This window comes from Pipistrellus kuhlii, unplaced genomic scaffold (genome assembly GCF_014108245.1).
Source record: "Pipistrellus kuhlii isolate mPipKuh1 unplaced genomic scaffold, mPipKuh1.p scaffold_m20_p_7, whole genome shotgun sequence".
NCBI classification, from domain to species: domain Eukaryota; kingdom Metazoa; phylum Chordata; class Mammalia; order Chiroptera; family Vespertilionidae; genus Pipistrellus; species Pipistrellus kuhlii.
In genome coordinates this window covers 56,264,327-56,282,370 of record NW_023425573.1, presented here as the reverse complement: position 1 = coordinate 56,282,370, position 18,044 = coordinate 56,264,327, and the positions used below count along the sequence as shown (strand labels likewise).

The following is an 18,044-nucleotide window of genomic DNA, read 5'->3' as shown; positions in this document are numbered from 1 at the left end:
GACCTGTCATCCCACCACGCGGGCAGGAACTTTTATCTCAAACTTCGTTTGGCCTTTCACTCGCAGCTAATACTATCCCCAAAGCTGCCACTTGGGAAATCGTGCGGCCTTCGTTAAACTTGATCTTTATAATTCTAAAGGACTCTAACATTTTTGAAATCAGAGGAATATATCTATACGTCCACTACATAACCCTATAAACAGTTTGGGTGACGAGCTCCAGTGCACTTGTTGCATCTGGCAGCCGCAAGTATGAACCCTCGCAGCTGCCACTCCATCCTCCCCGCCCAGGTAAGGACGAGCCACGCCGCCTGACCTCGGAGAGGGCTTTCGGTCCGGTCCGCACTCGAGAAGGGGCTGCGGGGATGGAAGCCGGGGCTGCGGGAGCAGCGTCTGAGCGGCGGCGGCGGGCTGGCAGCTCTGCGCCCCGCGGGCAGGGCAGCCGGGGAGGACCTTTCGCTCCTCCCGGGGACCGGCGACCTGGAGGCTGCAAATGAGCCGGCGCTCGGGGCGCCTGCAGACCGCGCTCCCGGATTCCCCGAACAGGTCTATACGGACACAGCCTCCAGGAAGAGCGCGATACATTGTAGCACGTCCCAACAGTGGTTACATAAGTATGGAAGCAAGTGTGCAAGCGCCGGCGGGGCGGCGGGGTGACAGCCCCGGCTGTCACCTTCCTTTCCCTCTCGCAGACCCGGGCGCGCTCGCTCCTTTCCGTGCGCTCGGCGGCGCTCTGCCCGGTGCCTTCCCCCGGGCGCCTGGCGAGCGGGAGCGGCGGCCGAGCAGAGGCAGCAGAGGCGAGGCAGAGGCGCACCCGCTCCGTCCGGGCGCGGGGACCCGGCGCACCTGGCACCTGCCGCCGGCGGGAGCGCGGGCCGCCGCCGCCGCCGCCGAGGGCCGCCCCGCGCGCGGAGGGCCGCCGCCCCGCTCCCCCGGCGCCCGCCCGAGGCGGAGCACGCTCCCGCGGGCCGGCCGCGCCGCGGAGCGAGTGGGTGGGCAGGCGGGCGAGCGAGGGAGGGAGGGAGGGAGGGAGGGGAAGGCAGAGGCAGGAGGGAGGGAGGGCGGACGGGGCGCGTCCCCGCGGCGGGGGCGCGCTCTCGCGCGGGCTGCCGGGATCGCTCGCCGCCTCTGTGGTAATGTCCGCCATGTTGGCCATGGCGCAGGGAGCGGACCGGGCGGGCGAGCGGCGGATCTAGTGTTTGGAAGCGGCCGCGGGCGGCGGGGGGCTGTTTTCGGGCGGGTGGGCGCCCATGCTGTGGCCGGGGGCCGTGCGGCGGAGGAGGAGGAGGAGCGGGCCGGCCGCGCTGCACTGAGGAAGGCGGTGGAGGAGGCGGCGGGAGTCCTCCCCCCCTCCCCGCCCGCCCCGCCGCCGCCGCCGCCGCCGCCGCCCGGGCTGTTCCTGTGAGGCGGGGAGACAATGAGTAAACTCTCCTTCCGAGCGCGGGCGCTGGACGCCGCCAAACCGCTGCCCATCTACCGCGGCAAGGACATGCCTGATCTCAACGACTGCGTCTCCATCAACCGGGCCGTGCCCCAGATGCCCACCGGGATGGAGAAGGAGGAGGAATCGGTAGGGACTCAAGTGTTTATTACCCCCCCCCTCTTCCCTCCTCCCCCCTCCCCTTTGTCAGTCGGGCCTCGCCATTCACAGCGCGCTTTACGCTCGCTGGAGGGCGCCGCTGCCGCTCCAGCGCAGGAGGCTGTACGCCGGAGGAGTAGCGTAAGCCCTCTCGGCCGGCGCGGCGGCCGCCATGTTGTTGCGTCCCAGTGTTGTGATTAGCTCGCCGCGCCTCTTACGCTGCCGTAAGGGGGCCTCGGCGTAAGCGGCGGCCGGGAATGGCGCAGGGGAGGTTCTGGCCGCACTTGGCGTAGGGCCTCTGTTTACCTTCCCCACCCCCTCTTCCTCCCTACCGGCGACACTGGGGTTAACTCATGGGAGAGAGGGATCGTTTGGCCGAGAAAGCGTTGGTTTTCACTTTTTTAGTTTTTTTTTTTTCTTCTTTTGCATTGGGTTTATCTTGGAAATGACTTAGGAGAGGAAAGCGCTTTCAAAAACAAACAGCTTCCTGGTTCCTTCCCCGGCCCGTTTGGGGGTGCAGCGGGGCGAGGCGGCGGAGGCCGCGACGGGCTGCCCGGCGGCGGGTGCAGCGTTAGAGGCGGGGACCTGCTCGCTCCGCCGGCCGCGCTCGGACGGCGCCCGCTCGGTGCGCGGCCTCGGGAGGAACCGGGGCGGGAGGGGGGGGTGCAGCCGCCTGCCGCTGGCCGTGTGTGCCGTCCCGGGGCCGCCTCCCCGAGCACTGTCATCGGAGGGGTGGGGAGTCTTGTAGGGAGTTGACCTCGTCCTGGTGCATCTAATCTGACAGTTGCATTTTTTGGTAATGCAGCGCATTTAGGCTGAAATGCTGGTTTTTTGTTTTTGTTTTTTCTCCCCGGTGGGTTGGTTACATTTTGCAAACAGTTGAATTTCCTCCGGTTTGACAGTGTTGATGACACCGGAGGAGCGGTGTTCCTTGCACGCGAAGTTTATAGTAACTGCACCCTCAAGGATTTCTTCAATGAACCTGCAGTCCCGCCTTATTGTCAACCCCGGGTGTTCGTGGATTGGCTCTCCTGCTTCTGGGACTGTCAGAGGAAGGCGCGAGGTTTCTGTGATTGGCTTTCTCCTTTGACTTTCAGTATTGCAGGAAATGCTTTTAAAAGCCTTTGATTGGTTGCTCGGTTCTGACCTCATTATATTGCCCTGCCATTACTTTCTTACCGCGATTTAATCTGTGGTGGTCGATTACTTGAAAAATTTTACTATTTTCAGTAGAAAATGAATACGGCCGCTCTATCAGGACGAACATTCAACTTCTCTTAAGAAGATGAAAGCCCAGCATTTATGCTGAAAGTTTAGAATTAAGTAAAGTGTGAAAAGTCTTTTGGTTGTTTGAATAAAACTTCTTAGCTCTTTGTTCCACCGGAAAGATAATTAAAATAAGAAAGTTATAGTATGCACCGGAATTAATTGAATGAACTTTAAATAACACAACTTTGGATTCCACAAATTTAAGTTTCTGTTAATGTTATTTTGTGGGTTTTGACCCCAAAAGAAAGGTGGCTTCTGAGCCTTAAAGTACAGTTGTGAGAACGTGAGACAGTTTATTCTTGTATTATTTATTATTGTATTTTTTTCCATACTAACAACTGTAAACCTTTGCCCCTCCCTGTATTGTATGTAACTACTTGGATCCTATTATTTTGGTTTGGAAAAAACTTGAATCAAAAACTAGAATGAATAATTAGCCTGTGGAAGATATTTTACTGTTTGTTAACAGTGATCAGCATTATATTTAGTTACTGCTTAGGTCCTTAGTTTGCCACATGTGTCTTGGTATTTTGTCTGAAAATAGGGGGAAAAACTTGCAGTTATTTATTTTAATGATATATGAAAAATAAGTGCTTAATTAACCCTAGCACAATTTTGTTTATTAATGTTAACTTTGGATTATTTTTAGAAGCCTGCGTCATCTACCCAACTTGAGGCAAGAAGAAATCCAAATTCTAATAGAACTAGAGTTGTAACTCAGGACTTCTTGTCTCTGTTCTGTCCTTTCTGCCTCTTTAATGTTACAAGTGGAGGTTCTTAAAATTAAAGCAAAACTAAACAAACCCTGACAGTTAAGATTTATACAGTATTTGCATTCTGAAGTCTTTTGCTTTCCAGAATGTTTAAATGGGATATTAGTTTTCGCCTTTTCTTTTAAAAATTAACGTAAGTCGGAAGACTTGTGTTTTCATGAATGATAGCCAGTTGTCATCTTTCTGTAACTTGGTTTCAAGTTACTTGGTCATTGCTTGGTCTAGGTCAAATAGTATAAACTTATGTCTATTTAAATTTAGAATCTACACAACCTGAAAGATCAGGTAATCAGTGGTTCTACCACCTCCCCATGAGTTTGTATAGTGGAGGTTGATGTTTTTAACGTTATCTATCATTTTTTGAATACTTCTTATTCACCAGGTACTGTACCAAGAACTTTGCCTTATTATTTTACTTAGTCTTTTTTACAACCAATTTGCATAGGTATAATATAAATACAATAAAACGTAGCCATTTAAAGCATAAAGTTTAGTGAATTATGACAAATGTGTATTCTGATGGAAACATCACAATCAAGATATAAAAATATTTTAAATATCCCAAAAGTTCCCTTATACTTCTTTGCAAGTTAGTCCCTCTCCACCGTAATTCTGAGCAACCACTGATTTGCTTTCTCTCGTTATAGAATATTTCTGTCTTCTATAGAATTTCATATAAATGGAACCATACATACTTTATTGTGTCTGGCTTCTTTTGCTCAGCATAATGCATTAAGGATTCACCCTTGTTGCATATAATAGGCCATTCCTTTTTATTACTGAATTTACATACTGTAATACAGGTGTGGGCAAAAGTAGGTTTACTGTTGTAATACAAATGAATAGTTAATAAACAATAACATACGAATAAACTGTTTTGCACAATCATGACTGTAAACCTACTTTTTGCCCACCCCTGTTTCATTTCCTTCCTCCCATCCTCCCTTCCTCATTTTCTCCCTCCCTTCCTTCTTTCCTTCCTTCCTTGATCTCTTCCTCCTTTATTCTTTCCCTCCCTCCCTCCCATCCATCCATCTGTTGGATTTTCAGTTGTTTTTAGTTTTTATTTAATCCTGTAACAGCCCTTTGAAGTCTTTTCTATTTTACAGATGAAGAAATTGAAGGGTCTAACTGCTAGTAACTGGCTGGGGTAGAATTCAGATCCTTGCCTTTAATGTCACAAAAGCCTGTTCTCATAACCACTGTGCTTCATATTGACTTCTTACAGAACCCCGAATTATCTTACAAACTATTACTAAGTTAATTTTAGTTTTTGTAAAGAAAGTGCTTTTTATAATTTTGGGAACTAAATTATATTGATTTGATTAAAATATTAAATTGATTAAGTGTAATTTTTCATCACTGACTTTTGCTCTTGGCTTTTCAAAGTTTCTCTTTTTTTGTTGTAAGACTGTTAACTTTGCTTTTCCCTAATGTTGGTGCCATTATGTTTATCTGAGTGTTTGTTATCCTAACCATGTAATAAACTTGTAGGAAACTATCCTATTTTATTACTTATATTTTCTCCTAGTAGAATGTAATCTCTAAAGGGCAGGGATCTTTGCATGTTTTGTTCCTTAATATATTTCAGTTCCTGGAACTGTGACTGTCATATAACTTAAGTTTGTTATATCTTTGCTGAGTATTGAATGAGCTTCTTTCTCATTTTCTATACCAAGAGTTAGGTTTTTATAAAACACTGTGTGTGTGTGTGTGTGTGTGTGTGTGTGTTATTAAACTCATTGTGCGTAATTCATTAGCAAAATTTGGTAAGTTATTTCCCAGGGATTCCTTTTGGTTTCTTATTTTGGTGTACTGTGTACACTTACATACTCATTTGTTTTCCCTCTTGAGTCAGGCCTCTTTAAATATAGAATTTTTTGTAGATAGGTATGGTTGCAATATTAGTCTTTATCTGTGTTAGTTACCCCTCTCATAGGTGTATATAGATTTGTGTAAGATCTCTTTATATTGGAATGAACCAAAATCTACATGAAGCATGTGTTTACATTTATTTTCAAAGAAAAAGATCATGACTGAGTTAAATTGTATTTCTCCCCTATATATTAGTTATCTAATCTTTGTCATCTTAACGTGATATTTTGAATGGTGGAGTAGAAATATATTCAATCTTTTTACCATTTCAAAGTTATTTTTGGTACTAACATATTTCATGTTTCATAATAGAGGGGTTCCAAAGAGGGAATAAAATGAAGTTTTGTAAGCTGACATTGTAAAAACATTAAGCTCTTTTTGTTTGGCTTGGCTTGTGTTGTGTTTTTTGTTGTTTTTTTCCCCCCCCCCCTAACAAAAGCAAATAACAGCCAGGTATCATCTAGGTTACAGGTGTTACCTAAATAAGAGATTGGGAAACTATTTAAAGGGTTCTGTATATCTATGTGTGTAAGGCTGTGTGCTCAAGTGCTGTTACGATTGAAAGAAGAATATTGATACTGATCTTGACTTCAGGGAACTTAAATGAATCATTGAGGTAAAAAACGTATTTGGAAAGTTAGCAGAAACTACCAGTTTGTCAGCCTGACAGACATTAAAAGAGCATTAGAAAAAGTTAATTGTTGGTGCTGTAAAGAGGAGTAAGAGAAAACTGTTACTGGAATATATAGAGATGGCTCCTTAGAGAGGGATTTAACAATTTGGACTTTTAGGTTTGTTTGTATGGGTATGTTGAAGCAAATATTTAGTGCAGAAACACTTAAAACTAGTTCTATGGATGTTACACAGACTAATGGAAGATCCTTAGATGTCATATATATTTTTTATCCTCATCCAACCAAGCCACCTGACTATGGCTCTTGCGTGTATATGTTTTTGAATCTATCCTTGTCTATCCTTCTCCTGCTTACAGAAACTTGAGGGGGTCTGCAGTCTTGTCATTTCTGAGCATGCCATTCTCTTTGATCTTTCTCCCTTTTTTCGACATGCAGATGACTTTTACTTCTTTCCCTCTCTTTGTTTCCTGCTATGTCTTTAATCTGGAAGTCACTCAGTAAATGTCTGGTGATTGAATGAATAAAATCGTTGCAGTGGAGACTAGGTTGAAAAAGGGGTAGGATCATGCCAGATTATACAGAATTTTGAATATTAGGCCCAGCAGTTTGTAGGATGGTGCAGAAGAAAGAGAATTGAGGTAGAAACGTGAAATCTGTTTTCTAAGTTTTCGTTCTGTTGTTAAGTGGCCTTATGATCTGGGAGAGTTGCCTACCTTTTCTGAGCCTCTGGTGGTTCATCACTACCGTCTAAGCTACCATTTATTGAGTGTGTGTTACTGAGTGTGTTGAGCATGTGCCAGGCACTTTCATAAACTAAGTACATGGTTTAGAGCTCATTATAACGCTGGATGGGTGGGTGCTATTATTTCTTTTCCGGAAAAAGAACCCAAGTTTTAGAAATTAAGTATCAACTAGAACATGATAGAGGTGGTATCTGAACTCAGGCTCTGTAGGTTTGTGACCCTGAGTTCTTTTCTTCACCATTGTACTGCTCATCCGTAAAAGGAGTGTGTAGAGAAGCAGATGATATCCAACTGTCATTATGTTTCTACTGTTCTATCACTTACTATTCCTAGGCATAGAGGAGGTACTAAGTTTTGCCTCAGGGAATATTATGAAAGAAACTTCGTGGTGAATTCTTTTTTTAAACACATTCCTTTTTTAAAAATTCAAAGGAATGATCTATCTGTGATGTAAGTTTAGATTTCATCAGTATCAATTCTCTAAAAATGTTTGGTGGGATCAGCAGGTTGGTTTCAAGTAACAGAAACCAACATTCTTGGAGGTTCTTTCACAGACTCCCAAGAAAGAAGTGAACAGTCAAGATTTGGGAAGGCCTGAACAAGGCAGGTATGGTGACATTGATGTCATTCCAATGATTCCCAGTCTATTGAGAATATAGGATAGTGGTTAAGTACAATACATGCGTTCTGGAGCCAGACTGTATGGGTTTTGAGTCAGCAGGCAGGTTAATTTCATCTATGAAATCTAATGGAGCTATTGAGATGATGAATTGTAGTGTGCTTGGGACAGTTCGTGGCTTGCAGTAAGCATATAAGTATTAGCTGCTATTATCATCAGTGTTATATTTCTTTTAAGTTCAAAATTCCAGATTCCTGAGATGAAGTGTTGTTGGTTTGGCCTGCATCAGGTATCTGTCTCCCTCTAAGTCCACCAGTCAAGGGGGAGACGGGGAGTTAGTATACATGTGCTGTTAAAGTCTTCCTTCCTGAAAATGGGTTTAGCCAGGAGCTGCCCTGAGAGATCTTCTGGTGGTTATATAACATCATAATCAAAAGTTGTTGAGGTAAATTGTTTAAATTCATGGTTTGACCCAAGGTGAATTTGTATACTTGTGTTTTTACAAACCTTAAATTTGTAAGGTGTTTTATTTTTTTGTTTGGATATTTTTTCCATTGCTTTTCAGAGTGTGTGGAAGAGAGGAAGGGGAGAGAGAGGGCGGGGTAATTTGGGGGGCATGGGGAGAAACCCACAATTCTGGTACATGCCCTAGTCTGGGAGTCAAACCCATGACCCTTTGGTGCATGGGCTGACACTCTAACCACAGCCACATCAACCAGGGTTGTAAGATGTTTTAATGAGATTATAATAATTTTAATGTATTACATTTCTTGATGGAATTTGAATTAGAGACTATAAAAGAATTCTGCAGAATCCCTTTAAAGAAAGCAAACCCTTCATTCACATTTACTAATTTTCCAAGTAGCAAGGAATGAATTTTGTGTGACCTCAAAGAAGTTATTTAATCTTTTTGGCTCTTAGTTTTTTCATTTGTAAAATAGAATTGGACTGAGTGACCTAAAAATTACTGCATCTGAGAATCAACATGTTTACCTAGAACTAACAAATGAGAGACTAGATATTAGGAAAATATTAATAGGCAGGGTTTAACTTTTAATACTATTGTATATGCTGTCAATTTTGTTTAGAATCCTTTTTTTTTTTTTTTAATGAGGATCAGTTACATTTACCTATAATCAGACACTGATTTTTTTCTAGAGATCAGTAGGCAGTCCACGCTGTAAGTTTTGGTTATAATGAGTTCCCTTGCTTTTATAAGATTTTCTTTTCCTATCTTTACTACTCTTGTTGCTGTAAATGTTCTGAATTTTAACCCCTACTACTTGAGTTTATTATAATTTTCGAATATCTCATGTGTGTATGTATGGCTATAGATGTATGCATGAGAGAATAAGAGCACAAGTGAGAGAAAAGACACCTGTTTTCCCAATTAAACCAAATACTTTAAGGAAGGTATGTCTTTGTTTTATTCAGCACAGATACCTACCCAGGCACTTAAGTGAGTTTGTAATTTAGGCATGGCCTCTGGGATTGAGTTGGATTGTATTACTAAAAATATAGCCCTGCATCTTTACTTCATTTTAAGTACAGTTGAGGTAGAAAAACTGTAATCTCTGCCTGAGGTAGAAAGGATACTATGAAGGAATAAACCATGAAGGAGACAGTGTTGATAGCAGAAGGTATCAGTCCTAAGGTAAGATCATGATTATTTGATCTTACCTTAGGACTGATCCTTGATTCCTTTTTTTTTTTTTTTTTTTTTTTGCATTATTTACACTTAAATGGAATAGAACTTAAGATTTGCCTGCTCATCATGTAGTACTGCTGCTTTTGGGATTTATACTAGAAGATGGCAGTCACTTCCAGTTTTTTTTTTAGCACCATTTTCATATACTATCTGCTTGTAGGTTTTTTGTTTGTTTGTTTGTTTTTTGTCTTGTCAGCTAGTATTACTATACAGTTTGAGGAATGCAGAGTGGAAGAGTCAGCCCATTTGCTTGCTCTCTAACTCATATCCTCATATCTTTACCTCCAGCTTTCTTATTGCACCCCCCTTTTTTTGGTGGGCAAAGGATAAAGTGGTTGGTTGGGGAATCTGCAAGCAATTCTTAGTTGGTACTGCTAATCTGAGGAAGTTGTTGGAACTTCCAAATTGTGAAGTTCCAATTTTGGTCTCTATCACTTTCCCTCTGGGCAGGTTAAAGAACTTTATCTTATTAAACAACATTTCTTTATCTGTTTAATGGGAAGTATCCCAAAAAAGGTAACTTAAAAGATTACTTTTTTTTTTTGGTAAAGACCTAAATTAGTCCTTTCTACAGGCAATTGCTATTATTTATTACTGGTAATTTTTAGTTATACAGAATTATAAATAATAATATGGAAGAATAAAGTACACAGTATTTCCATATGTTATTGTGGTATAGTTTCTTTCACATTTTTATCCTGCCAATTAAATATATTTTTATATCTGATAGACGTTAGCAAATTTATACTTTATTTCTCTCCTTCCATCTCTGTTTTCTGGCAGAGCAGTTAATCAAATTGATTTTAAAAATTAAAAACTGAAAATTAATAGCCAAGAGAACTAAATCTTTAGCGAATCCTTGGGGTAATAATTTAGTCTTGAATAATTGAAGTTATATTTGTTTTTCAGATTAGAGAGATTAGTTGCTCATAGGTGAAAATAGGTTTTAGTGGTAAAAATCTGTTCAGTGGGTGGTACACGCTGGAGAGCAGAAGCAAGTGAAGTGATACATTTTAATATACCAGTGAAGCCTCAGATGAACACTTAAGTTTGGAAATTTTGAAAATCATGGTACTGAAGAGGATAGTCTTGACATTTACTTGATTCTTGAGATTGTTCTCTGGACTGGGACTTTTTTTTTTTATGTTTGTGAGTAGTTAATTGCTTAGGGCAGACATATCAAAAAGTTTATTAATCAGTCTCCTGCCCACTAAATTTTTTTAAAAAATATTTTTTACTGATTTTTTACAGAGAGGAAGGGAGAGAGATAGAAAGCTAGAAACGTCGATGAGAGAGAAACATCGACCAGCTGCCTCTTGCACACCCCCCACCGGGGATATGCCCGCAACCAATGTACATACCCTTGACCGGAATCGAACCCGGGACCTTTCAGTCTGCAGATCGACGCTCTACCGCTGAGCCAAACCGGTTTCGGCATCCTGCACACTAATTTCTAATAGCATAGCAATTGCAATAACCTCATAATGTTTCCTCCTTCTGTTTCCAGATGGGGGCTGTTGCACTTGATTTGAGAACCATTATCCAAGCCTTCTTAACCTGTTTTCTTAACCTGTTTTGTGACTTGGACTCCTTTTTCTGGTGAAATTCTTCAGAATGATATTTGGATGCATAAAATAAACCAATTATATTGAAATGTAGTTATCAATATTAAAACAGTTTTTAATTTACGTATTTAATACATTAAGAACTGGATCTAGACTTGAGTCTAATTAAATTTGAAGTAGTGATAAGTATAAACAGTATTTTGACTAGTGCAACCATTGTAATATAACAATTGAAAGATCTATGGCTTCTTTTATATTGCTAGTCAAAAGTATTACTAGTACCACTGAGGTCTAATTACATCTATAATAATAATCTATAATAATAAAAGAGTAATATGCTAATCAGACCAGACAGTTGAATGACCTTCTGGACATCATTCCAGACATCCTTCTCAACAGAGCCACAGCAGTGGGAGCCCAGGCAGAGATTGTTGGGGCAATCAGGTAGGCAGAGAGCTTAGGAGCGAGGGTCCCTGATTGCAAAAGGGTGCAGGCCGGGCTGAGGGATACCCTTCACATACACACACACACACACCAGTGCACAATTTTCATGTACCAGGCCTCTAGTTAATAAAAGGAAATATTAAATATGTAACAAGTTAGTGAAATTAGAGAAAGGATTATTTTCTCACTTAAGTTCATGAATTCTTCAGTGAATGTTTTAGGGAATCTAGGGCCTGTGGTTTAGAACTCCTCAGAAGAATTTCCACGGCCCAAATGACAATCCCATTCTGTGTCCTTCTTCTCCCAAATACATAGCCAGGCTGTAGATTTTATTCCCATATACTTTACAAAGTGGTCCCCCTGATATTTTAACATTCTTAGCTTTTGAAATACAATAGCTCCACATTATTTAAATATAAAAATTTAATAACACAAAGTAATATACATAAAAAGTGTCTTCCCCATGTCCCCAGACACTCTATAGAGGAAACTGTGTCTGTGAGTGTGTCTCCTAGAAAGTTTCTAAACACATGCTTTTTATTCAGACAAATATTTCTCTAGTTGTATTTGTTTTATGAGTGATATGTGACCTTATATTTTCTTAATCTACAGTCTTACATCGGATAACTTTAAAATTTCTTCCCTCTAAAATCTCCGAGAAATTCGCAAACTGTAGCTTTCTGATAAATTGTTTGGAATTTGGATATCAAACCTTAACCTGTCATTCCCATGTGGGAATTTGGTTGTCACTAAGCTTTGTATATTGTGTATAGACTTTTATTTATTTTTCTATATATAAAACATTAAAATCAGATTAACTATTTTGTTTATATATTTATTCAGATTAACTATTAAGTGACTTGTCTCCAAGTTTTTTTTTAACAATTAGATATGGCCTTATCACATAGCAACTTTGATCAGAAAGAACATGCATCACATTGGTAAACTGGATCTTCCTTACAGACCAACTCTCAACTTTTGAGAGTAATGTTTGTGATGTTTATTCATTGAATAAATGGCTCCATGAGCACTGGGACTGTCTGTACTTCCTTTGTATATGTCATCTGGTACAGTGAATGAGATATGCTGGCTGCTTACTAAATATTTGCTGATGGAATGAACAGTACCTGCTGTGTACTTTAAACATGTGGTACCTGTCTTCAAGCAGCTTCCAGTCCCATAGAAAAGACTTGCACGTGGATAACTTCATATGAGGCTTAATGTGTTACGTTAAGATAAAAATGGTACTGTGGAAATTCATGACAACAAGAGACCTATTTGAATAAGAATGTATGTTTTTACAAATTAGTTTCAAAATTATGTCCATGTGCCAGAATGCCATAAGTTGTTGGGTTTATTTTTTTTAATAGATATTTTTTCATATTAGGAAGTGTGTGATGCCCAGGAAAGTTGTTAGAGGATTATAATTTTTGTTATTTAGTGCAGATTCACCTTTTAGGACACGAATGCTGGTGTTAAGAACAGTACCTTTTAAAACAGCGGTCATCAACCTGTCAGACCTCACAGACCACCAGTGGTCCATGGACCACCGGTTGGCGACCACTGTTTTAGAGTTCTGAGGACAAGAAACTTGTGTTATGGAGGATGGCCTAAATAAAGAAACCATGCTGCTTGATTAGTATACAAATAATTTGCAGTTTTTACTGGTTTTGGTTTAAAGCACAGGGACAATCTCCATAAAGAATCTACTTGAAAGAAGCTTGTCTAAATATTATAGGTGCTTCAATAGCATAACAATAGCAGATACCCTAATGTTTTATTTGAAACTCGTGGTTGGTCTGATACACAAAATTCATGTGAGGGGCTTGGCCCTCTGAGCCACAGCTACTTGCCTCGGCCCTGGAAGCCTAGGCTTCATCTAGATTCTAGAAGGTTGTCTGGAAAGTCATTTGGTTCTCCAGTCTGAATAGCATATTACGCTTTTATTATTATAGACAGCCTCAGCCATATTAGCAGAATACATCAGGGCTTTCAAAATATCTCTGAAAGAAATACAAAAGATTAGGTCAGGATCCTCAAACTTAGGCATGCACCAGAATCACCTTGAAGGCTTGTTAAAACACTGATCACTGGTGATTCCCAGAGTGTTGGATTTACTATAGTTCTGGGATGGGGCCCAGGAGTTTGCACTTTTAACAAGTTTCCAGCTGATCTGATCTTGCTTGCCCAGCAACACCACTTTGAGAGCCACCAGGTTAGGAGGGAGAAGCATGGTTCTCACGTCAGAAAATCTCGATACTTTTCTAAAGTACATATTTAGACTTTACCCTAGATTTACCAACTGATTTAACCTTTATGGCTGATTTTGACTTTTTAAGTAGAAAAAGATGATTAGCATGCATGCCCATGATCCCTTCCTGACTGCCTTGCCATTTTATCACTTCATTAAGAATTTCTGTGCTCTAATTCATTGGCTTTCAACCTATTTTGGCTATGACAGTGTGTGTGTGTGTGTGTGTGTGTGTGTGTGTACACAATCAAAATTAAGTACACATTGATACACACATACATATTTGGTGGATTTTTATATTTCACAGAAGTAGTTACATTTTATAGAGTTGCCATGAACAGTGAATGACTGAACCATTGCTCCTAGAGGAAATACAGGGTTAGGTTCCTGTAAGCCTCTGGGAAGTGGTGTGTGCGCGCGCATTCTTTTCTTTGTTTTGTTTTGTTAATCCTCACTTGAGGATATTTTTCTATTGATTTTTAAAGAGAGTGGAAAGGAGAGTGAGAGACAGAGAGAAACATTGTTGTGAGAGACACACATTAACCAGGGCCCATGATCAAGCCTTCAACCAAGGTACATGTCCTTGACTGGAATTGAACTGGGATGCTTTAGTCTGGAGATCAATCCTCTATCCACTGAACCAAACCGGCTAGGGTTGGTCTCAGTGTATTTTCATCAACCAATCTATGCTTACATAACCTTGTTTAACATCTGTTTCTATTTAAAGATTCTTTATATAATATATATTACCTAAGAGGAGCGCCTTAAATTTGTTGAATTTTAGGTCCCATCCTACACCTAATGAATCAAAATGTGCAATTAAAAAAATTAGAAAGGTCCTGGGTGGTTCAAATGAACATTAGAATTTGAGAAGCTTTGGTTTAGACCAGTTGTTGTTGTTGTTGTTATTCTTCATCCTCCTTATTCCTCCTCCTTCTTCTTCCCCTTCTACTTCTTCACCTTCCTCCTCCTCCGCCGCCTCCTTCACTTTAACACACTTAGGGCTTTGATACATTTGTATGACATTCTCAAATGGGGCTGGGAGATGCAGTATTGTTGTAGAAATTCCGACATAGTATTGATAAATTCTGAGTGTTCTGCCCTCCTTCAAATGATTGCTTCATAGTGATTTACTTGTGGTAATTTTCTGCCTACTGCCCATTAGCAACTAGTGTTGCTAATGTTGTGATAGCCTGGTTATTATTTAACAGGAGAGGAGTGAAAGGAGAGACCAAAAGATACAGGCATCATTTACATACTTTGCCAAAAAGCTGCATTTAACATTCTCTTAGCAGGCGTCTTCAAACTACGCCCCCTCGGGCCACATGTGGCCCGCAGAGGAGTCTGATCCGGCCCGCCAGGTTTTTTGGGCAGTGAGCGCAGCCGAGGTGTTACAGTAGGAATTAGTAGTTCATATAGTCCGGCCCTCCAGCTCTCTGAGGGACCGTGATCTGGCCCCCACTTTAAAAAGTTTGAGGACCCCTGTTAGTGTATTCCCACTGATTGATGGGGAAAGGATCCAGACAAAGGCCCAATAAGATCTGAGTGATGTGGGAGGCTAATTGCCAGGCAATCACACCTAAAAACCCCAAGTCAGTAGCCACTGCAAACAGGCAAAAATCTAAATATATAAACTTCCTAAGGGAGTTCGCCCCCCTTCTCTTTTTCTCTTGGCTCTTACGCACTGGCCCTCTTGGGGGACTGCGCTGTGCCCACATGGCTCATGGCCATGTGGGACTTCATGTATGCACTAATGCAGCGGTCGCCAACCAGTGGTCTTCAGGCCACTGGTGGTCCATGAGGTCTGAAAGGTTGGCAACCGCTACACTAATGGACTTTAATCTGGGCTAAATACTAAACCACAAACAACTATAATAGAATGGAAATTCTGGACACTAACCTTGTTTCTGACTGTATTGAACACCCAGCTGCTGCTCTTTCAGGACTGGCTTGGGGGAAATAAAACATTGCAACCTGAAAAATATAACTCCACGCCAATGAAGACTTCCACATTCCATCTTCCCCTGGAGCCTCCTAAAAATACTTCTTTTAACAGTGCCCCAAGAGCCTCACTCCCACTCATGTCTGGGAAGTCTAGGCCGTTAATTATTCTGGCATCAGTTTAAGGAGGAATTATTTTCCAAGCATTTCTTCAGCGTAGAGTTATCTAGCCTGGCACAACTTTTTGTGTAGGTGATGCCCATTTTCTTCTTGAAAATTTTGTGTAATTTATCTGGTGAATAGGTCCATTTGCCTTTTTTGTTATTTCTCTTTCCCCCCCCCCTCATAACCAGTGATCTAATTCTTGGTTATTTCTTTATATAGGTATTCTGAAAATTTCTGTATGGGTTATCTATCTACTCTTAGTATTTGAGGAATGCAAAGTAATTTCAGAAATGATTTTGATATTTAATAAATTAACAATATCAAATAATGCTTGTTAAAGCCAAATATGAATAGTTTATTTTGCCTACTGTTTTAAATTTTCTCTACTGCTCATTTCCATTATTGCATAAAATATTTTAATCAAGCTACAGTGATATTACTGTCACCTTCCTGAATTAGTGTTAATGTTAAAGGTCATGGTCTTAATTAGTATTAAGAAATTCTCAAATTAAAACAAGGTTTCAAAAAACCAATAATTAGATTAAAAGTAAACATTTGTTACTTTATCAAGTGAAACTAGTTAGTGTTATGTAACTTATAATTCAGTTCTCCAAAAGTTGATCTATAAGTCAAGTATTCTTAGATTTATACAGTAATGCTTGTGGTAAAATATTTCTACCCAATAAGATTGTTTTCACTTTTATATTTTTCAGTTGTTCAGGCCATTAAAACCCCCTCACCCACATTTCTTTTTTACATTCCCACAGGTCATTAATAAAGGTGGAGAAGCTATGGGTCAGTGGTCAACAAACACATTAGTTAACAGAGCAAAATATCAACAGCACAACGATCGAAATTTCTTTTGAGAGCCAAATTTTTTAAACTTCTTCCAACGTCACTTCAAAATAGACTTGCCCAGGCCATGGTATTTTGTGGAAGAGCCACACTCAAGGGGCCAAAGAGCCGCATTTGGCTTGTGAGCTGCAGTTTGCCAACCACGGCTATGGATGACCCAATTCTTATTTAAAGTTTAACATGTTTTTCAGAAGAGAAAAATCTTTATTCTATTCTTAGATTTTAAAAGGAACTTATTGCAAACTAGGGTCCCTCAGCCTGGCCTGTGCCCTCTCGCAGTCCACGACTCCTCAGGATATCGGATAGCTGGTTTCTGTTCCATCCCCACAGGTCCGAGGCAGACAGAAGGGAGCCTGATCCCCACAAGCTGGATCCAGACAGGGGAGAGCCCCATCCTGTGCATTGAGTGCCTGTCCCCTGGTGGTCAGGGCACATTATAGTGACTGGTCGTTCGGTTGCGAAGGCTTTTATGTAGAGAGAGGGGCACTTACCTTATTAATTGTTAAATGCCCTTAAATACAGTTTTCAGAAAAAACAAAGCTTAATAAAGTTAGTTTCTGTTTCATTGACTTTCAGCTAAACCTGATGTATCTCTTTGGGAAGCAAAGTTAATGAAACAAATGTAACTTTCCCTTCAAAGATTGCCATTGGGCAATCGGAGCCTACCGGTTTGGGGTGGGGGGGAGGAAAAGGAACCAAGAGGTTGTCAGAGTGGTCAAGTGGTTGTACTGATTGTGCCGCTATTCAGTCAGTTTGCACGTTACTCTTATGTATATAGTAGATTGGAACTTGTTATAAAACTACTGAATCAGAATTTCTGGTGGTTTGCCACAGCAGTGTGTTTTGAAATGAGCTCTATAAGTGATTCTGAAGCACACGAAAGTTTGAGAGCCATTGCTTTGCCGATTACCTGGGCTTTCTAAGGAGGAACTGGGTAGTCTTAAACTCTCTTTGAGTGCAAACTATGTAATTGAAAGTCTGAAAGGTATGGTTGGTTAAAAAGTTAAATCTGTCATGGATTCTTAGATAGGAAATAACACATGTAATTAAAGATGGAGATGTTTGAAAACATATGTGCTAACTGAAAAAAGATTCTAGTGTTTTAGGTACTAGGAATATGGGTTGCATAATTAAAATTATCTTGATGGATCTGAGAAGCCTGACTGAGCTCTCACCTAGATGAAGACTTCGCTGGTTAAAACCGTCATGGTTTAAGACCTCTGGGTTACATAGCAACTGATTCATATAACTCTAAGTTGGAAATCAGGCAGGTTGTTTCAGTACATACTAAAAGGAACTAGTACATTGTTGTATTGGAAGTCACTTTGGATTGAAATGGAATCTGTCTTGAGTAATCTATAATTTAAATTAACTTGTGTCTGTAACATGCATAAAAATAAATTTGACTTGTATATTGATCTTATACCCTGCAATATTACTAACATCATTAGTTTTAGAAGGTTCTATTATGTTTTTGTAGATTGCATCAGGTTTCCTTTATAGAGAAGGTCGTGTTGGTCTGTGCATAAAGCAGTTTTACTTCTTCTTTTCCCAGTCACTCGCTCACTCTTTCTGTCTTTCTGCCTGCCTTCCTCTCTGGTGATTACAGTGACTATGACCCT

The 18,044-nt window shown here is 40.8% G+C and overlaps 1 protein-coding gene across 5 annotated transcripts in view; it reads left to right on the top strand.

Annotated features, from left to right (window-relative positions):
- The first annotated feature begins 1,131 nt into the window (after positions 1-1,131).
- EPC2 (enhancer of polycomb homolog 2) overlaps positions 1,132-18,044 on the top strand; it is a 106,459-nt gene continuing 89,546 nt past the window's right edge. For 2 of the 5 annotated variants that reach the window (XM_036420842.2, XM_036420841.2), the window contains exon 1: positions 1,134-1,570. In XM_036420842.2, coding sequence (XP_036276735.1) covers positions 1,418-1,570 — 153 coding nt within the window. In that variant the 5' untranslated portion in view covers positions 1,134-1,417. Of the gene's footprint in view, positions 1,571-18,044 lie in introns of all 5 variants that reach the window. The other 3 variants (XM_036420838.2, XM_036420840.2, XM_045575684.1) reach the window with 3 other exon arrangements.